Source organism: Gopherus evgoodei, chromosome 2 (genome assembly GCF_007399415.2).
Source record: "Gopherus evgoodei ecotype Sinaloan lineage chromosome 2, rGopEvg1_v1.p, whole genome shotgun sequence".
In the NCBI taxonomy this organism is placed as follows: domain Eukaryota; kingdom Metazoa; phylum Chordata; order Testudines; family Testudinidae; genus Gopherus; species Gopherus evgoodei.
Window position 1 is genome coordinate 279,668,239 of NC_044323.1, and position 21,787 is coordinate 279,690,025.

Genomic DNA, 21,787 nt, shown 5'->3' on the forward strand with positions numbered 1-21,787 from the left:
GCCCCTTCATGCTTTGGCCACCATTCCAGAGGACATACATCCATGCTGATAATGCTCGTTAAAAAAAATAATGTGTTAATTAAATTTGTGACTGAACTCCTTGGGGGGAGAATTGTATGTCCAATGCTTGTTTTACCTGCATTCTGCCATATATTTCATGTTATAAGTGTCTCGGATGATGACCCAGCACATGTTGTTCATTTTAAGAACACTTTCACTGCAGATTTCACAAAATGCAAAGAAGGCACCAATGTGAGATTTCTAAAGATAACTACAGCACTCAACCCAAGGTTTAAGAATCTGAAGTGCCTTCCAAAATCTGAGAGGGATGAGGTGTGGAGCATGCTTTCAGAAGTCTTAAAAGAGCAACACTTAATGCGGAAACTACAAACCCCAACCACCAAAAAAGAAAATCAATATTCTGCTGGTGACATCTGACTCAGATAATGAAAATGAACATGTGTTGGTCCACACTGCTTTGGATTGTTATCGAGCAGAACTCATCATCAGCATGGACGCATGTCCCCTGGAACGGCGGTTGAAGCATGAAGGGACATAGAAATCTTCAGCGCATCTGACATATAAATATCTTGTGACACTGGCTACAATAGTACCACAAGAACGCCTGTTCTCATTTTCAGATGACATTGTAAACAAGAAGCGGGCAGCATTATCTCCTGCAACGGTAAACAAACTTGTTTGTCTGAGCAATTGGCTGAACAAGAAGTTGGACTGCGTGGACTTGCAGGCTCTAAAATTTTACATAGTTTTATTTTTTTAATGTAGGTTTCTTTTTAAATAAAAGTTCAACTTCCATGATAAAGAGATTGTAGTACAGTACTTGTATTAGGGGAATTGAAGAATACTATATTTCTTCTGTTTTTTACAGTGCAAATACTTGTAATAAAAAATAAACGTAAATTGAGCAATGTACACTTTTGTATTCTGGTTTGTAATTGAAATCAATATGTTTGAAAATGTAGAAAACATCCAAAAATATTCAAATAAATGGTATTCTATTATTGTTTAACAGCGCAATCGTGATTACTTTTTTTAATCGCTTAACAGCCCTAGTACTAACTATGTATGTTAAACTATCTGTTTGACCTTGCATTTAGCTGTGACACTCTGAGTACCCTTCCCAGACCTGACAAAGAGCACTGTGTGGCTCAAAAGCTAGTCTCTCTCTCACCAACAGTCCAATAAAATGTATTACCTCGCCCATCTTGTCTCACTAATAACATTGTCACTCAAAATTTTTAAATTTTTCTTCTGCTTTCAAGTTTTATTGCATGTTAGCTGTTTATTCTGCTATTTGAACTCCTTGGTGGAGAGGGATTTATAAACTAAAACAATTCAGTTATGAATGTGTGTGTGTAATCTCTACTCATGTGAAGAATGTCATTGATTTCTGATGAAATTACGCAAATGAACAGAAATTATTTTCACGTGACTAAAAGGTTGAAAGGTTTTACCTAAGCATCTCCTACTCTTTATAAATTTTTGAATGTTCATAACAACTATATCCTATCCTCCACAGAACTGGAACTAATTATGGAAGATTAGCTACTTAAAGTGTTACCAAGCAGTGTTTTTGGCTGAAAAATTATATTTTGTAAAAAACATTTTTTAAAACCTATTTTATTAATGTAATTAAATTATTTTAAAGCTTTATTGTGAAGCAGTTAGATGCAGTCATAACATACTTGAATAAAGCTATAAAAGTAAGTGAAAAGTTAAGCAAAAGTCTTAATTTTTATATAACCTCTTCTCTATCCACAATCACAAACCTTAAACTTACTCCAACTACTATATACCACAGATGATGCACTTCGGTTTTACTCTGCTTCCTCACCCTGTTCTTCTACAACTACTTCCAAGTGATAAGAATTGTGTATATTTGGTGCATATATGTCAAATCAGGAGGGCGCAGTTTGGCAAAGTGGATGATGTGAAGCTTGTATCCCTTGGGTGCGCACAGTTAAGATTTTAGTACATGTCAACACAAAAATTTACATCACTGCAACATACATAAGAACAGCCATACCAGGTCAGACCAAAGGTGCATCTAGCCCAGTAGCCTGACTTCTGACAGTGGCCAATGCCAGATGCCCCAGAGGGAATGAACAGAACCGGTAATCATCACTCATTCCCAGCTTCTAGAACAACTGAATAATTGTAAAATAGTATTTACTGGCAATGCAGTAGCACCCAAAGCCTCAATCAGAATTGGAGCAGCACTGTGCTAGGAACTGAGCAAACAAAGTAAAACAGACTCTGTTCTAAGATAAGATGGAACCAATGGAAGTAACAAATCAGACGGGAGGGGTAGGGGTATATAAAATCATATGAGACGTGATCATAATGACTAGCACTATACACAGCTAGATTGTTGGTCAAATTTTTAAAAATAAATGATAAGATGTAAATGAACAAAAATAGCTAGAAGTCTCTATGTTAAAAAATAAGAAACATTCACAGTAGGCAGGCCGTTTCAAATGTGGTGACATTACAGCTTCCATCACATGTCATCTCAAAGTGAAAGTATAGGAGATGCAGCAATCCTCATTAGGAGAGATGCTTTTTCTTTCAAATTGAATTTTGTAAATTTAGCATTTTTCTATCTATAAAATAGCAGATATTTCACAAAATTAAATGGCATTGGTATTTCCGAAAAAACTCTTTCCTCCAAACAAGAAAAGCTTTAAGATTGCATCTTATAATATAGAAAACCTATGAACAAAATTACAAACCTTCAGTAGTTCAAAACAATAAAATAATTAATAATACAAGAAACACCATGCCTACAGTTGCAGAAGAATCATGGGCCACCAATTATAGTGGTAGAGCTGCAATGTCAGAACTTTCCACCAATGCAGTATATAAAGCTGGAAAAGGGTTCAGTGTTTCCAAGTGCAATTGCAAAGATGATGTTTACTCAACATTGCAAGGACGTGTGCATGTGAACACATGGTGTGTAACACAATCCTCTAGTGTAGACAAGGCTGTAGAAACCAAATGCTCCTCACCTCCAGTATAAGGACGTTAATTTTGGGATGGGATTTAGAAAGTGTAGGGAAGGATGTTAAAATAAATAGAAAATGGGGAAATGCTTCAGTGGTAGTGAAATAAGCAGAAGACCTCAGCATACTCCCATTCCAATGTGCTTCAGACCCACAGGTCTGATGTTATGTGAGCCCAAGCACTTAGAAGTGGGATTGGTAAATAAAAGATGGAGAACAGACAGAACTAAGGTAGCTGGTACACACTGCACTGGGCTACCCCATCAAAATGGCTGTTTGGAAGAGGCAGCTGGATGGGATGAGCTTAATGATGCTGAACAGAAGAGCAGTGAATGGCACTTTGTATAACCCCTTCCCATTTTTCTTGATGAATCTTGTAATCAGGGAGCAAAACTCTGGTGTCTGAACGGCTGTCGTGGATTCAATTGTTTTCTTTTTGTTGCTGAAGTACAGATCCCAAGGCATGTGAGCATCTCCCTCGAGTCTTTGAGGCTATGAAGTCTGTCATCCATTTTCTCTGAAAACAGAGATGAGCCTTCAAAAGGGAGGTCTTGGATGGTCTGTTGTACCTCTAGGGGTAACCCAGATGACTGCAACCATGAACACGTTCTCATTGTAATGGTTGATGCCATGGTTTGAGCAGCTGAATTTGCACTATCCAAACTGGTTTGGAGGGTAGATCAGGATGGCCTCAGTAGTCCTCCAGTACTGGTGAGTAACATGATGAGTGCCATGATTGCTGAATAGCCTCATCTGCTGAACTGGCACCTGAGGTGGTGACTGGTCCGTAAGTTGAAGTGGAGAGGCTGCACGAGTTCTGACTGCTCGGTATTGGTCTCAGTACCTAAGAAGGGTGCTTTCGATTCCTAGAACTGATCTGAGCACTGAGTACCAGGGGTGCTGTTCTAAGTGTCAGTGTTTCTGGTGTGCCCTCCACAGTTGCCCTTCTGGTTGAGAGGATGACCTTGATAGAGGAGGAATGCTCCACAGTGTCCAGAATGGCCAATGACATGGACTTGGGGATCCATCCTTATCCAGGCCATTGACCTTTAGCCAGAGGCCAATACGGGGGTTGTTGCGTGGCCCATGGTCCAAATGACTCTGATGGGGGAGTATGTGCCATGTCCCAGGCAGGACAGAAAGGACCTCACCTCCAAGTCTGAGGAGCAGGAATCAGATGCTTCTGACAGAGGAGAGGCCAATCCAGATGGTACTGGTGAGAGATAGCCTGGGGCCAAACCTGGGGATGGTGGTACCAGAGAAATCATGGGATGGTTTCCTCTCGACAAGAGAGGTTTTTGTGGAGGGTTGGGTAGAAGTCTGCAGGATCTTGGTGTGGAGAGGTCTGAGAAGCAGGTCACGGCATTAGCTGCAGGCCTACTACTGCCAGTGATACCAGTACCAAGAGGTTAAGCAAGGCTTTTGTGGCTGCACATGCCTCCGGGGTTGTTGGGATCAGTACCATCTGCTCCATAATGGTCTTTAGGGGATGGCCTCAATGGACCTGCCACAGGCTCCAGATGCAGCAGTCCCCCTTTTGGAGGCAAGGAGTGTTCTAATGATGGCCTCTCTCCCAAATGCTTCATGACACAGAAGAGTGAAAGATGGAACCCAAGGAAGGTCTGAGTTTTTTCTTTAGTACAGGGGAACAGGGCAGAGAAGTCACAGACATCTCTGGTGGGACATACTATACTGAAGTTCTCCCCATGTGACTACTCCTATGAGGATGGAAGTGTTGCTTCCAAAAGCAAGCATTTAAGCTTGAATCCTTTACAGATGTGACATTTGTCAAGGATGTGGGAGTCTCCTAAACATTTCAGGCAGGTTGAATGCAGGTCGTTGAGCAGCATAGGCTTTCCGCAGGATCTGCAGGACTTAAACCTCGGCAGGTGAGGCATCATTCTGGTACCAGTACCAGAAGAGGAAAAAATGGTCAAACAAAAGACCAAAAATGGAAACTTAGCCCTAAAATTGTCAAAATTTGACTAAACTAACTATAAATAACAACTGTTGTTGTATGCAGCCTTGTACCTCCTACGTCAGTCACAGGATATTACAAAGACAAGATGGGTGAGGTAATATCTTCTACTGGACCTCTCTCAACAGAAGTTGGTCCAATAAAAGATATTACCTCACCCACCTTTTCTCTAAAATAAACTACTAATTTACACCTATATACAAAGAAAAGCGAGGGAAGTACTGAATTAATCAGTCTGGAATTGCTCTAACTGTGACTGGTGATAAGAAGGAACGGAGGGGGGCCAGAGGTGGCTCCCTCTTATATCAGCACACAGTGGCACACGGTGACAGAGGTCACTTGAGCCACCACAATGGGTTCCACTGAGGGAAAAAAATCTCCGATATCCGTGCATGGAGCACACACATACCTACAGTGGAACTGACATGTGCAATCACTCAAAGAAGAGCTAAAAGGTACCTAGCTTGTGTTAAAAGTGTCATGGGACCTTTAATTACGAACAGCCAAGGCCTCAATTTTACTATCTTAAGTACTTTGGAAGGTAAATGTTAACTTAATTTGTGAATTTTAATGCAATTTAAAATAGTTTAGAACCTTACAAATCTGCAAGAGGAAATCCAATTTCAGTTCATATGCCATAATATTCTGATTTAATCTGTAAATTTCCTGATGTTAAATGCTATAATGCAGTAATGCAAGGGGAAAATGCCCTTTATCTCTAACAGCCATGCCATCTGTTTCAGTAACAAATCCCAGCTTTAATTGTGCAAAGATTCAAATACCCACAGATCGCTGAAGAATTGGTTGTTCAGACCACAGCCATGTATCTCCTGTGTCAATGTCATTTAACTCAGGAGTGCTGAGTGCTATGTTATTTTGGTATTAACAGACTAAAAAGCTATGGTATATTTTAAAAGCTGTGAAAATCTAATGAGTAAGGACTCAGTTTAACAAAGCACGTTAAGTATTTAGGAGTACAGTATAAGCTACAGTAACTACTCACTTAAAGTCGTCCCGGTTAACGTTGTTTTGTGGTTGCATTGTGATCAATTAGAGAACATGCTCGTTTAAAGTTATGCAATGCTCCCTTATAATGTTGTTTGGCAGCCACCTGCTTTGTCCATTGCTTGCAGAAAGAGCAGCCCGTTGGAACTAGCTGGTGGGGGTTTGGAACCAGGGTGGACCGGCAGCCCTCCATCAGCTTCCCGCTTCCCTATGTTCCCTGTGCGGCAGCCTCCCGCAGGCTATCAATTGGCAGGCAGCTCAGCTGTCCCTCCCCCAACTGCCATGTGCTGCGCCTGCCTTGGAGCTGCTCATGGGAGCCTCCTGCTTGCTGTACAAGGCAGGGGGAAGAGGAGGGCTAATGTGGTGTCCCCCTTCTGCCGCTTACCCCATCTCCATAGAGCAGGGGGGAGATACTACTGGGCTCAGGACCAAGGGAGCTTGCTGGCAGCAGGGGCTGTCTCAACTCGCTGATCTACTTAAAAAAGCAATGTCTTTAGAGTGGGGTCAGTGTACTTAGAGGGGAAATGCACATCTCTCTCTCTCTCTCATACACAGGTGAGAGTCTCTGTCTGCCATGCTGTTCCCCTCCCTCCATTTGTGCTGCCTTGAGAGTGTGAGGCTACATTAACAATAATATGTTAACCCTTGAGGGCTCAGCTGTTCTAGTTCATTATTTAGCAGTAAGGCATTCCCTGGGAAATATTCCACCCTCTTTCACCCTCTGACTTCACCTCCTCAACCAAGCTTAAAGATTTCCCTGGAACCTAACCCCTCCATTTAAATTAAATCTTATGGGGAAATTGGGTTCGCTTAATGTTGTTTCACCTAAAGTAGCATTTTTCAGGAACATAACTACAACATTAAGCGAGTTACTGTATTTTATTGGAAATTTTCTTCATAGATGCAGTAATGCAAAGTCTAGTGCATTTTAGGCCTACAAAATAGATTGGGTAATACAAGACTGCAGCAGAGCAATGTCAAGAGACATTGTTGGTGAACTGAAATCTACAAATCTTTTTGTTTCCATAGAACATCTCAGCTTCACTTAAATAGTTATTAGGGATTGAGGAACTTGGAAAAAAAACTGTCTTAAAATTTTTTTTTAAATGATTTCAAAACACCATTTGGGTGTCAATATCTATTCAAAAGAGAACTTTTTTCTCTGAAAACAATGTATTCTTTCATTATAGTAAATGCCTCCCCTGAGCTCTCTGAATATTTGAGAATAATGACCTTCCTCCTTTTACTTTAAAAGTATCCTTTTCAAGCCAAACTTTAATTTTAAAAGTGTGTTTATCTTTTATTTAAGTCTGAGGGCTTGACTCATGGTACCTGCAACTGGAATAACTAAATCAGTTTTAATTTACATTTTATTTAGTTATTTTGTGTGTAGAAACATACTTTGGAATAAAAGTGCTATATTTCAATGGAACTTCTATTCATTTTTTGCCAATTTAAATTTCACTGAAATAAGGCAAATGTAGTCAGAAATAAAAGTGTGCACACAAAAACATGCAATGAAATAGCAAAAGGTATGAATTTACAGCTGACTGAGCTATTCTGGTTGCAGTTAGCACGTAAAGAAGACCTTTGAGAAACTTGGAGAACATATTGGGTGAATTACTGAAGTCAATGGGAATTTTCCTATTCACTTCAATTGGACCAGGAGTTCACCAACTGTATGTGTGGAATGCTCTCTCTAGTGGATTATCCTTTCAATCCAAAGTCTTTGTTACATAATCCTTCTGTTTACAAAAAATATTAACGAATTCTGGGTGTAAAACATGCAATACCCAGTGACTCTATTGTAAGGAATACATACAGGAGCGCAAGTTGCATTTTTAAGTAAGCCTCTCAGAGTTTGAAAACCGTCTTGAAGATAATGGCTCTTAGCACGCTATATATTCAGAAAGGTAGTCCATATTTATTTTTTAATTCTCAGTAGGATTACTAATGCTATGAAATTATGAAAAAAACACTGAGCTGTTTCAGATTAACTGACAAACAACTTTAAAACTGGCATACTAAAATAGATGATTATGTATATTTCAGGAATGAATTACTATGTTCTGTTAACATGTTGGGATTCTGATGTCAAATGTTTCTATATCTTTTATTAGAGATAGATCTTAAAATAAAACAAGAATAAACATTTCTGTTTCTAGATTTCTTTATAAAATTATTTTAAAATTTATGAACATTTTCCATTAATACATTTCTGTTAATGAAGACAACAATTATAAAATAACACTTAAAATGTGTTAAGTATGAAGATGCGGGAAAGAATGACTGTCTTTTAATAATTTACAAAAATACTAAATTATGAATGTACATCTGACTTTAAATAAACCATCTGAGAAATCATATCGCAATCTACAGACATCAGCTAAAGAATTTCAGTGTGCTATCTACAAAATTAACAATATAAAGTATATCAAAAATGGTCATTTGTTCTGTTACCAATGTCTGCTATTTAACATTAGCAATACTGCCCAATTATAGGATCCCCACCAAGGCATTAATCTTTATAAGTATCTTATTAGAGAATGGAGGGCGCTCATGATTTACAATGTATGCAATTACAAAATCATCTGCTCAATCCACTGATCACCATTTTTAGTACCCTATATATAAGAACAAAATAAGATTATTTGGTAGAGTTTTACATTTTTAAAACTACTAAAACTAAATCATGTTCTTCACTGTTTTGGAGAGCATATGATCAACACTTCTGCATTTGATTTCCCTTAGGTTATTTTTAATTTTATACATCTATATACCAGCTGATGTTTAGATTTAGACTGAGCAGCCAATGAGGTACAACACTAGTTGCCAGCAAGGCTTTGTATTACACTGGCTACCAGCATGGTACATAACTGGTTACTCCAGAGATGGAGAGCTTTAAAAACACTACAGCAGAGTGCAATATAAAGGCTATACTATAACTATATTAAGTAATTGAAATAATTGATCATAAAAAAGACAGAAAACTTCAGAGTCCTAATGTTATTTTCTTTATATTTGTAAATAAATATTTCACATTCTTAATATAGTTAGATGGGGGATGGATATTTGTTATTTTTGGCCCTTAATGACATTAATTTTAAAATTTACTAAGCAGACTCTTTGCTCAAATTGTAATTAGAACCCTTTCTCTGCAACTAAGCATACAAAACATGACTTTAAGAAATCATAGAAGGAAGGCATATTTATTTGCATGGGGTTTAAGAACATGGTTGGGTCAGGTGACCCTGTTAGGCGTAACGGTCATATAGATCAAACTTCATTATACATGTCCTGCTGCTGTAATCAAGATGTGAGATGAGGAGGATCTGGACTAGACTTAACAGTAAACATTTTCTTTTGAAAAAATTAAGTTTTTATTTTAAAAACAGGTTTATATCCTTTCCCATCTTTAGTATTATAGCTATCACAAAATAAAATGGCAACAGCATGGGAAGAATACGCAAAGGGAGAACTCATTTTTATCTTAAAATATTGTTACTTAGCATCACAATATCGCACAAAAGTAGTAGTATGATTTCTTGCTGTTCCTTCTGAGGAGCAGAAGGAGGGGAAGGGTCTCTTCTCACATATGAAATCTGATAAATATCCAAAACCTTGCTTTGTATTCATATATATTTGGATAGTCTGAATGTTATTTTTGTTGAGTACTGTTCAGGAAACAAATTGTTCTGTACAAAGAAATTATGCCTATATAAGCCAGTTTTCAACTCAGACTTCATACAATTTACATTCTGCCAGAGAGCAACACATATGTAAAATTACCTACCTCTTTCTGATCAAGCTGTAAAGAGGATTTTATCAAGTCTCGGAGTGCAGTAAGCTGTTTCTTTTCTTCATCTTGTGTCTGCTTTATCTGTGGAAGGAAAAATTACTGGTATTATTTCCTTTTCTAAAAGCAACTTTTACCTTCAAAGTTTTAATTCATCAAATTCAGCACTGTGATGGGGTATATTTAGCCTTCATGGGCCCTGCTGAAGGCCCCACTGCTCTGCTACACTTGCCCCAGGAAGCAGTGAGATAAAAGAAAAAGTGGAGCAAAGGGGGGTCCTCCAGACCTTTCTGGTAAGGCCTCACTGAAGCAGCCATGTTGGAAGCTAAAGAAACTTAGTCCTCCAAGGTCTAAAAGTGGTAGGGACAGCCAAGCCAATCAGAGCCCTCAGGCTCAGATTACAGGAGCAGCAGGGCCTTGGCTGAAACCAAAGGAGTGAGGAAGAGTGCTCCTCTATGGCTTGGAGATAGAAAAGAACCTAAGGACGCTGGCCCTGAAATAGGGCTGGAGATAAAAATGGTTCTGGTAGGGAGAGGACCAGAGAAATAATAACTGATTAAAGTAAGCAGTAAGTGGCTGCTGTGTATAGGGTTCCTAGGCTGGAACTCAGAATAGTGGCTGGGCCTGGGTTCCTCTACCAGCCACAGCTAATGTATAAACCCCAAGATAGGGACAGGCTTTATTTGGGAGCCTGAACCAACAGCCCAATTTAAAGTGCCCAGAGCCAGGGCTGAAGACCTTAGGGAGGGCAAACAGACTGCTTAGTTACTGGGCTCTAATACCCCAAAAAGAGTTCATTCAGACTTTGTGACTGGGTTGGAAAGCCAAGCCACTGAAGGAAGACCCAATAAGGTTGGCCAGAAGCCTGCAGGGAGCACCAGAGATAAGCAAAGGACTCTGATAGCACACCCCACCACTTAGAGCTGTTACAGTCACCCATGAAAATTGAACATGTAGTAGTCTGTTCCTTATGTATTTATCCACTATATACATATACCTCAAAAGCAAGCTAAAGTGAATGTATATGGAGAAATAGCCTCTTCAGTCTCTGCAAATGGATAGTATGTACTTTCTTGCCATATGTTAATGGTTCATTATAGTCAACACAACCAAATTAGTCTCTGAAGTCTTAATATTTCAGATAAGCTTGACAGCTGGTTCATAACTGGAGTGGAAATGGAAATAGTTTCATTCAACCACATACATACAGTCTGGGAGCATATGTAATTCTGTGGGCAGAGGTAAGGGTGATGTCATCTGATTTGTAAAAGTCTACAGAATCTCAGTTTCAATAGTGTCAACTTCTGCAGCATGATAGAAGGAATCACTGCTATCCTGGCTCTCAGGTCGAGGTCCGCCAGTTGGTAGAAATTTTGATAATACAGTGTTGTTGGAAATTGGTTGAGTAGGGTATCATTCAAAAGCCCTTTCTCCCACAAAAAAAGGGTACCAAATATGACAAATCCTAGAACATTTATGTAAACATATAATTAAGAAATGTTTTCTTTTTTAAATTATACTTTAACAAAGGCATTTCAAACATGCACTCCTCATGAAATTAAATTGTGGCCTTTGACTGAGAGTACTGTGTTATCAATTAATGTCCAGAACATACCTGCTAAATTTTTTTAAGGTTACAGATTACTCTAAATGGAAGGAGAGCTTCAAGTTGATTTGCCATCATCAACAAAACAAGAAGTGGTTCCATGGTATTGATTATCAGCTTTATTTATTATGCCAAAAGAGTTGTAATGAGGCACTGGTTAAGACGTCAGCATCCAGCCAGAAATTACTGGAATTCATCTGCAAACGGTATGCATGTAGTTACATAACGTATATTACATAACATAATTAATTACAATTCCAAAGTAATTTATTACAAAATCCTTATTTTTACTTTGGTCTTGATCCTCTTTAGGCATTAATGGGAGACAAAGAGTACTGACTAATTGCTGAACCTTTGGAGAATATAACTGTGATGGATCTGGTTAAACACAATGCTTGATGGCACTTTAAATGCTATAAGAAGAACACCCATAACCTGAATTTAGTAAGGCTGGAGAGGAAGTACATTGAGCATCAGGAAAAAGTTGAAGATGCTGGGATATGTGCCAGCTGTGGGCAAGACTCACTTTATACTAGTTCCCATGGCAAGTGTTTCGAGAACACCTGCTTCTTTCTCTGGTAAGCTGGAAGCCCAATGGCATCCATTAAGTATAGTTTCAATAAATGAGACAACTGAGAAACTATATGAAGTAGTCACCCTAAGCGAGAATGTTCCCTGGAAAATAAAGTTAAGTGGCTGCATTGCTCCAAAAGACATCCACACATACAACACTGCATATCACATTGACTATGCCAAGAATGTAAGCAATGTGTTGCATCAAAAGCAACAGAAACAAATACTGGTTTTACCACTGCAAACTGTACAACTCAACTAGAGTTCACTAATTGCCTCGCAGAGGCTCTAATGAATAGGATAGTGGTGGTGATAGCTGATGCAGAAGCTAAACAGAGAGAAATATGTGCTTTGAATGGGATTGAAGAGGAACAAATATTTAGCAGAAAGACTCTTAGAGCATTTATTGAAGATGAACTGTGGGCTACAAACATTGCTTTTCGCAATCCTATCCACAGAAATGAATCTCAGCACATATCCTTAAAAGTTGTAAAAGAAGTGGTACTATAAAAGCAGAAAAAAAGAGCTGATTTCAACAGTAACATGAAGACTCTGCAGCTGTTAAAATTTTACAAAAAGGCATTTTGTCCTGCACGCAGTATGTTGCAGTTTCAGAGACCCATAGATGATGCCAAACCTGAATAAGAGGTATAGAAAAGTCTGACCCTGACATATGGGAGAAATTCTGAAAAGGAAATTTAGTTGTTAGAAGATTGCCTATTGGCCGCTTCTGTCTGTATGGGCCACATGATGCCCTAAAACAAGAAAACAGAGCTATGAAAGCAGTTGGGAATTGGTGGGCATAACAGTATCCAAATGCTCTTTCCTGTTTTCCTGACAATCCAAGAACTCCATCGAATTTCAAATGAAACATTAAGCATGGCTGAGATGACTCCCCAGAAGTAACCAAACATCTAGACTCATTAGGTGCTGTTAAACATCAAGAAGGGTCAATTTTAAAGCTACAGGATGATCTTACTCTCACTGAAAACCAATTTGCATATGACAGACCGGAGCTCATTAATATCAAGTCTTCAGTGATGAGATTACTAAAGATGTCAGTAGAATGAATTCTTTGGGTCATGACTTGTATGAAGCCTTCAAAACCCAAAGAATAATCCAAGGCTTCATCAGTCCATCGACTCCAATCAAGAAGAATAGACTAAATATTTCCTCAAATGTAAAGAAGAAAATCAGACTTAAGTTGGCAGGGACTACTACAGAGCTAAACACAGACAGATCATTGTTTACCCATCTTCCTGTTGTGTCCAGGTCTCAGCGTGCTACTGATCTATATGAGACTTTGGAAAAGTATGACTTCTCTGTGGTACCATGACTGATGATTGAATGCAAAGGAACAATGCATACGTGCCAGACGAAAAACAAACTAATGCACAACTTGCATGGTCTTTCTAAGCAACACTTGCTGATAACATGACTGGTGCCTTATGCCAGCGAAGATATCAATCAGCATAGCAATGGTAGATGGTATGGCTGAGGTACAAGCTCTCGACAAACCAGACACTTAACACCTGCTGAGGTTTTGACTGAACATTTCATTATCAGGCCAAAGAACAAATACTGGACCAATGATGAAGTCCACCTCATGTTTGACACGTATGAAAGGAATCAATTACAAACATTACCAGACAAAGAGGTTCTATGGTACTGCATGAGTCCAATTCAAAATAATTGATTCCACAAACATCTCCAACATCACAATGAAGAAGCAATGGTCTCATACTCACACGAAGGACAAGTTAACCACATATTTTGCAGGAAAACGCTCCAGCATTTGAAGAATTACTCACAGAATTTAGTTGCCTCATGGCATAATGAAGCTGATGCCTCGCACTGTTCAGTGGAATTTCTTTGTAGTTCAATGAGGATGACGACACTAAAATTATCTTGCATGCCATCAATGCAATAGAGAGGTACTACTAAACTCCAGATTTTTGCACAATACACAGATTTTCTAGTCCTCTCTGTGAGAAGGTACCCAATATCTCCACAAGACTATATTTTTGTGCATGCTGCTGGGAAGCAGAATCACAGTATATCTGTCCAAGATGTGTTCCTGTTACTCAGAACATTAAAGCTGGTGCTCTGCCAGCATTCATATGCTGAGTTTACCATTTCAAGACCAAGGTTATGACACTTGCAGAGCTACGTTGGTGGATATTGTCTAAGAAGCAGAAAGAGAAAAGTTGCCACTGACAAGTGGTACATTTATACCTGCTACCAAAAGGGAGAACAATCAAGTAATTAAATGATTACAAGATGATCAAGCACATCCAAAACTACCTTCCCCTATTAGGCATGGATGGGTCTTGGAGGAGGGACTGATCACATCAGTTAAGTATGAAATACTATCAATAAAATAAATAAATAATTGGAGATATACCTATCTCGTAGAACTGGAAGGGACCTCAAAAGGTCATCGAGTCCAGCCCCCTGCCTTTACTAGTAGGAGCAAGTAGTGATTTTTGCACCAGATCCCTAAGTGGCCCCCTCAAGAATTGAACTCACAACCTTAGGTTTAGCAAGCCAATGCTCAAACCACTGAGCTATCCACCCATGCATTCTTGAATCAATCTTTCAGCTAGTCAAATGCTTGTATGCAAAGACCAGATGCTCAGCACCCTACAAATGTTTGGCCAACAGCCTGCCTGGCATAGAGATGTGAGAGTATATCATGTACAAGGATCAGTGTGACCACACAGCTAGCAATGAGGCCCTAGACAAGGACAACACCGATGAGGAATACATGTTTTCAGTCCAACATGTCCAGGCTAGCTTCTCTACTATTACCAATGATTAATTGGATTAACATCCCTGTGTTGAAGTATAATTAAAATATGCTGGGTTTTAAACATTTTCTCAAATACATATCTACATATGTCATGTTTGGCATCATTGTGTTTGTGAGAGAAAGGACTTTTGAACGATACCCAACTTGACCCATTTCCAATGAAACTGTTATCAAATTTCACCAACTGGAGGATATGAGAGCAGACCTAAGTCTCCCCCCCACACACCATTACACCAAAGAAGATGACACCACTGAAATTATGATTTTGTAGATTTTTACGAATCAAATGACACCTTCCTTACTTTTGTATCATTATCTTGCTCCCAGAATGAGATTTTAGCACATTATGCCCCCAGACTAAAACTACAAAAGCAAATGGGATTACCAGGGGTATGCCTACACAACAAAAACAAACAAACCAATCAACTAAGCTGCGGCAGTGAGTTAGAGAGTTGATCAACTGACTCGGGCTTGTGGGGCTCGTACTACAGGGCTAACAATAGTAGAGTAAATTGTTCCTGTTCATTCTGGAACTCAGATTTGGAGACCCGCCTCCCTTGCTGGGCTTCGGAGCCCGTACTCCCACCCTAGCAGGAATATCTATGCTGCTATTTTTAGTCTCATAGTGAGAGCCCATGAGCCGAAATCAATTGCCCAGTGCTCTGAGACATATTGCCATGGAGTTTTTTATGCCATGTACATGTAACTTATGACTTCAGATTGTGAAATATAAAATTGCATTGGTGACACTGAGCTCTAATTCTGTATCACTTTTTGCCTCCCAATCAGCAGTCATAATTTGCAATATCAGTATTTGAGAGATTACAGAACTATACAATTCACTCATCAAAAGCTGTGTTGTACACAATTCCAAATTAAGTCTGTATTATCAAACAGTCCATTATGAAAACCAGACTCATATAAAATTTGTGCTATATTAGTGAATATCTGATGCAAGGACACCCATCCGGTACTATCCACATGGTACAATATTCAAAGCCTCTATTTGCAGCTGAATAGAAAACTACTTCCTCTCAAAGTAAATCATGGTATAACTTCCAGAATGCAAAGCTTTTGGGAAACAGTTAGTACCCTCAAACAACTAAGATAGCTTGTTCCAGAATTTTAGTTACAGTTGAGGCTTGAAGGAACACTTTTTTATTTTTAAAGTGTAAATGTGAAGTTAGATTATACTTTTAGCTATTTAGATATTTCAGTTTACTGACAGCACTTAGGGAAATGTTCTTGCTTGTTCATCTGAATTCAGTCTATTTTCAGACATTATACTACCTCAGATTACTTACATTATATAAATCAGCAGCCAACTTTTCAATATACTGTTTCAATTTATCAGCAGTTTTCAAGCCATCTTGGAAGAAACTACAACGGAAAATACTTGTGATTTATCAGCAACACATGAACTTCTTGTATCAAAAACAACTGAACTTTACATTGAAAATTATACACAATTTACACTCACTCCTCCCTCACACAGAAACAAAAAAATATTCCTGTAAATATTCCTATAAATTACTTTACATTACTAGTTGTCTGAAACGATCTGACGGAACATAGTTTCCATATAGCTCTAATTTTAAAGCACTTTAAAGACCTGAATGTTATATTTTAATTCTTTACAAATATCCCTTGCTGCATGAATATACAGTATGCCCAAATACATGTAATTTTACAATTGAATTAATCTTGAAACTGCTTTTGCATACAATTTTGATTTAGCTGTAGCATTTCAGACTTTAAGAGTATACAGTGATGTCATGTACAAAGCAAGTTCACACAGTACACACACTGCAAAAGCCTACACATATGAAACTCTGCAAACCCCCATACACATTCACTCAAACTGCATTGCTGGGTACATCAACTGACAGCTAGATATAGGACATCCAAACCATTGTAGATAAACACAATTTTAATCTCTGTCAACTAAGTATTTATTTTAAATCGAAAGCTCTGGGAAACAGTCCCTAATCTATCCACCAGAGAGACAAGCTCTTAATCAGTGTATTTCTCTAAAGATGTCAATGGCACACTCTCCCTACCACTTGTCAGAAGAGATTTAACATTGACTTTTACCCCTAGATACCAACATCAATAGAGAGAAATTTGATTGTTCTATTTTATTACTGCTAGTAAACATTTTTCTCTTTAGCAATTCCCATAATCTCTCTCTCTCTCTCTCTTGCTCTCTCTCTCACACATCATAGCTGCACATGAGATCTCTCTCATCTTGTGCATCAATTCAAGACAAAAGCATCTTAAAGTCTAGTTTTGGTATGTCTGCCTCTGTGCTCCCATCTGTAAAAACTGATATAATTTACCATTTATCTACCTATCTCACATGGACGCTGAGAGGATTACTTGTTTGTAAAAAAGATTAAAAGTGCCTTGTAAATATTAATTATTATTATGTAGAAGTAAGCAAGTTACCTGTTCATTACATTCCAGCTCCATCTGCTTTGAGAGTTAAAATCTGCTTCCTCCACAGCACTAGAGGGCTATGCTGCCTTTTCACTAGACCTACCTCTCTCTCTGGTTCCCTCTTTTCTTTTTGAAGGAAGCAGTTCTTTACTCGCCTGTGGAATCTCTATTTAGGTTGGTCACATTGTAGTCACCATCTTTCCACTTGGAGGAGGACTAGAGAGAGCAGTATTTGGACCAGTCAAAGCTATTCCCTAATTAACCTGATGGATCACTGTTGAGTAATACAAAAAATACCCCTAAACCCTCTCAATCCCACAGAGTGAGACACTCGGAACAGAAATGAAAGATACAAATTTGATATGGCTTTACAAAACACTATCCTCAAGCTCTTTTACATAAGAGAGAGAGCATGTATTCTACTGCAGTCCAGTCACTTTACCCTAGTGATATTAAATGGAATACTTCACAGTTATGCTGAACATTTCTGATGCCAATAAAACAAAAACAAAAAGAAAACACAGAAGTAAAATCTGTGAGAAGGGCCTGTTGAAGTATTTCAACATTCTTTCTGAAAAACTGAATATTCACTGTAAAAATGTGCCTCGTTTTTTAAATAGTTACACTGAATAATTCTGTAATTCATTGCTTAAAATCAAATATAAAAGATATTTTGTATTTTTACAGGTTTCATTTTAAGATAATCTGGTGGCAGTTTCAGTTGTATTCAAAAGTTATTTTACTGTTGGTATGATTCAAGCGAATTCACGAAGAACTGAAGCAACAACAATAAGAACCACTATAATCCAAACTATGTTAAGATGGTTAAGTTTTCACTACAGTGCTTCAAATGTTTGGGGACTAAAAAAGCGATAGCAGGTTACACCTTAGTTTACTAAAAATATTGCAGAATACAACAAAGTAAAGATAAAAAAACAAGGAAAGCTGCTGTTCTAGATTCCTTGTGTATTCCAGGTTCTTAAGCATATTACTTTGCCCCCATTAAGGACTAGTTAAAAACCTATTTTTAAAAAATTGAATTATATTGATGTTTTAAAATCAAATTCAATAGGACGAGGATTTGGCTCTCAATTCATAGACAGCTCTGATCATTAATTATTCAGAATGGCTCAATTTAACAGTCTGCTTGGAATAGACATTACCTGGACTTGAGTCAAAGCCAGGCAATGTTCACATTTCTGTTATCAGATTTATTCTGCAGAAAAGTCTCAAATGCATCAATGATCCACCATCAAAAGACAGACACCATAAAGACAATGTAGCAAAAGGAGGCAGAGAAACATCTGTTTAACTGGAATATTGGATTTAATGATCTAAAACGTTATACTTACTTGCACTGTGCATGATAATACTTAATAAGATTCTGTAGAAGGTCCACACCTTTTTTTGTCTTGATTTCATTAACCTTAATGAGATACTGTTGAAATAAAAACAGAACTTGCTGATATTTGTATGTTAGATCTTCAGCTATATTCAAACAGGAGAGCTCCGTGTCCAGTCTGTTCAACTAATTCAATAATGATCTCTGTGGTTACCTTGCATTACTTGTGGTTACCGGAATATACAAAATAAATTAGTATGTTTTTAGAACTCTCAAATGAACTAATTTTAACAATTTCTAATACAAGTTTGCCATTTGCAGGAATTATTTTTCATCTCAAATTGTAGGAAGATATGCCTTTTCGTCACATCACAATTAGTGCATTCCTTCAAAATAAGAATGTTATCTAATTCTAATTGATTGCTCCTCAAATTGAATATAAAGAGAACTATTTTAAAAGTTACTAGTAAATATTTTAGAAGCGATCATCATCAGTTAATATTGATTGAACTAACATGTCAGTTTAACAGGCATCACCAGATTCTCAACCAAATATTTCCTAATTTTAGGAACAATATATCAGAAAAGACATCGTGAACAACCATCCTTTGCACCTAAAAACCAAGAAAGCTATTTTGCTTACTATGCTTTCTTTAGCCCGAGATCCTTACTTTAACAATCTAAACAGAGGTCAGAAACTCAAAATGAGATGATGGCGAAGCTATGTCTTGCACAGGATTTCCAGAACAAGAATCTTTACTATAGTTCAGCCACTTGACAGCCAAATGCATTTTCCAATTCCACCACCAAGAGAATTTCATTACTATTCTTTAATAGGATCCACAGGCACTTCTATTAAATATGTCACATAATTAAATGGTAAAAGTTGTTTCTTACTTCGCACATCTGCAGCTGAAATAGTCGTCTTTCCTTCTCCATTTCTTCTGCTATCTCAGCTCCTGTTATTTCTGTTCTTATCATCCCGTGCTGTTTTGCATGTTCTCTTTTTTCCTTTTCAATTTTTGTGCTGCAATTAAAATTAAAATAGATTTCAGGAAACTTATTTCATTGTCATGAGATCTAGTAATTTTACTAAAACAAACACTGTATAACATCATGATGGCAAAATAGCCACTCTGTAAATACACATTCTGCCATCTTTTTAAGCTCTAGCAGACCAACATTGGCTAAATTCTCCACTTGGCCCAATAAGCTGTAATAATAGAAGGCTTCCTACTGTTAAGCAACATCCGTCAAACAGCTTCTGAACATTGTTGCTCTCTCCTCATCTAGTCATGCAACATCAACACCATGAGATGCAGAGTGCTAACCTGACAGTGGTGCTGAGTCAGTAGGTCAGGATGAAGAGGAAGTAATATGGGAGGCTGAACCAACAGAACTGAGAAGGTCGGACAACCAACACTGCTTCAGCCAAGCTGGAGCAAGGAGAATCATTTTGACATGATCCAACTTCAGCTATAGAATGACCTTTGTGGTGACTGGGATTGGGGAGGAGAGGAAGCATACATCAAAGCTAATCCCTAATTGAAGTGGAAAGGGTCCATTTGGGAGCCTGGGATGAGACTTGCTTGAGAACAAAATTGATGGCACTTCTTGCTGTCTCTTGTTACAGTAAGATCAACAGTCAGAATGCCCCATTCTGCAAAGATGGACCTCAGCACACAGAGGGTGTGCTTCAGAGACCACTCATGACTCTGGGAGAAATTCTGACTGCGGTAAATCTGCCAGTTGGGTATGGCATGACAGACACATTGCTTCAGTTTTCAGTAAGGATAATGAGGAGTTTGGGGGTAGCGGCTACTGGGAATGAGAATAAGGAAGCAGCAGTTACCACATCCGGAGTGGAAGCCAAACTCAAACACCTTAATGGGACCAAATGAAGGTGCCCAGATAATCTCCATCCAAGAATATTAAAGAAACTGGCATATGAAATTGAAAGCCCAATAGCAAGGACTTTTAACAAATCCATAAACTCAGGGGGCGTACCCTATGACTGGAGAATTGCAAATACAGTGCCTATATTTAAGAAAGGAAAACAAAATGGTCTGGGAAACTACAGACCCATTGATTTGACCTCCACTGTATACAAGGTCTTAGAACAAATTTTTGAAATAGAGAGTGATTAAAGATACAGAAGTAAGCGGTAATTGAGATAAAATTCAGCAAAAGGTAGATCATGCCAGACCAACCTGATCTTTCTTTAAGAAGATGACAGATTTTCCAGACAACGGAAATTCAGTAGCTCTATCCTCCCTAGATTTCAGTAAAGCATTTGATACAATTCCATATTGGAAATTATTAGTTAAACTGCAGACAATGGGGATAAACACGAGAATTGAAAGGTGGGTAAGGAATTGGTTAGAGGTGAGACTACAACAAGCCATATTGAAATATCAGGCTAGAGGGAGATTATTAGTGGAGTTCCTCAGGGATTCGTCTTGGGACCTGTGACAGAATCCCCAGGGTACAACATGGAACTGGGGTACCACAGTGCCCCCTTAACTCTCCAGCCTGGGCTGTCTCTCACAATACTTTGCTAGTGACAAGCAGAAAACCCCTCTACGTACTGTTATCACTCAGCACAACATGTGTAGTCCCACACCCAGCTAGATTGCATAAATGCTCCCAGAGCTATTCACGAATCACAAAGAGAAAGGCACTAGCAAATCTCTCAAGCCCACAGCATTGCACCCTAAACTGTACTGTGTTGCCCTGATCAGAAGCCTGACCAGTGTAAGTTTATTACCCAGTCTGCCCCTCCCTAGATATGGAGAGGACACACATTAGCCTTTGTCACCAGAACTGAAATTTCCCAAGCACTTCAACCAAAACACCCTGTTTTTGGTAAAATATAAAATAGATTTATTAACTACAGAATGATAGATTTTAAGTGATTATAAATAGCAGGCACAAAAGGTCAGAGATAGTTACCAAAGAAAATAAAAGGTAAGCACAGAGTCTAAATCTTAAACCTTATTAGACTTGGCAGTATTTGGATCCAGCAGTTCTCTCACCCCACTGGATGTTACCGTTCTTAATACATAGGCTTTCCCTTTTAAGCTCAGGACCAGTCTCCTCAGTTAAAGTCTTTGTCTTCCCAGCATTCTTGTCACTTCCAGCATAGGTGAGGAGAGGAGAAAGGCAAAAGCATGTTGCCACTGTCCTCTATTTTATATCCTCAGTCTGTGTGTC

General features: G+C 38.4%; 1 protein-coding gene across 6 annotated transcripts in view; it reads right to left on the reverse strand.

The window, feature by feature from the left end:
• The window catches only part of ASAP1 (ArfGAP with SH3 domain, ankyrin repeat and PH domain 1), a 376,577-nt gene that overhangs the window by 125,222 nt on the left and 229,568 nt on the right, over nucleotides 1–21,787 (reverse strand). For all 6 annotated transcript variants that reach the window (XM_030553834.1, XM_030553836.1, XM_030553832.1 and 3 more), the window contains 4 exons: nucleotides 19,472–19,601; nucleotides 18,585–18,670; nucleotides 16,098–16,173; nucleotides 9,800–9,886 (listed from right to left, as the gene is read on the reverse strand). In XM_030553834.1, coding sequence (XP_030409694.1) covers nucleotides 9,800–9,886; nucleotides 16,098–16,173; nucleotides 18,585–18,670; nucleotides 19,472–19,601 — 379 coding nt within the window. The remainder of the gene's footprint in view (nucleotides 1–9,799; nucleotides 9,887–16,097; nucleotides 16,174–18,584; nucleotides 18,671–19,471; nucleotides 19,602–21,787) is intronic.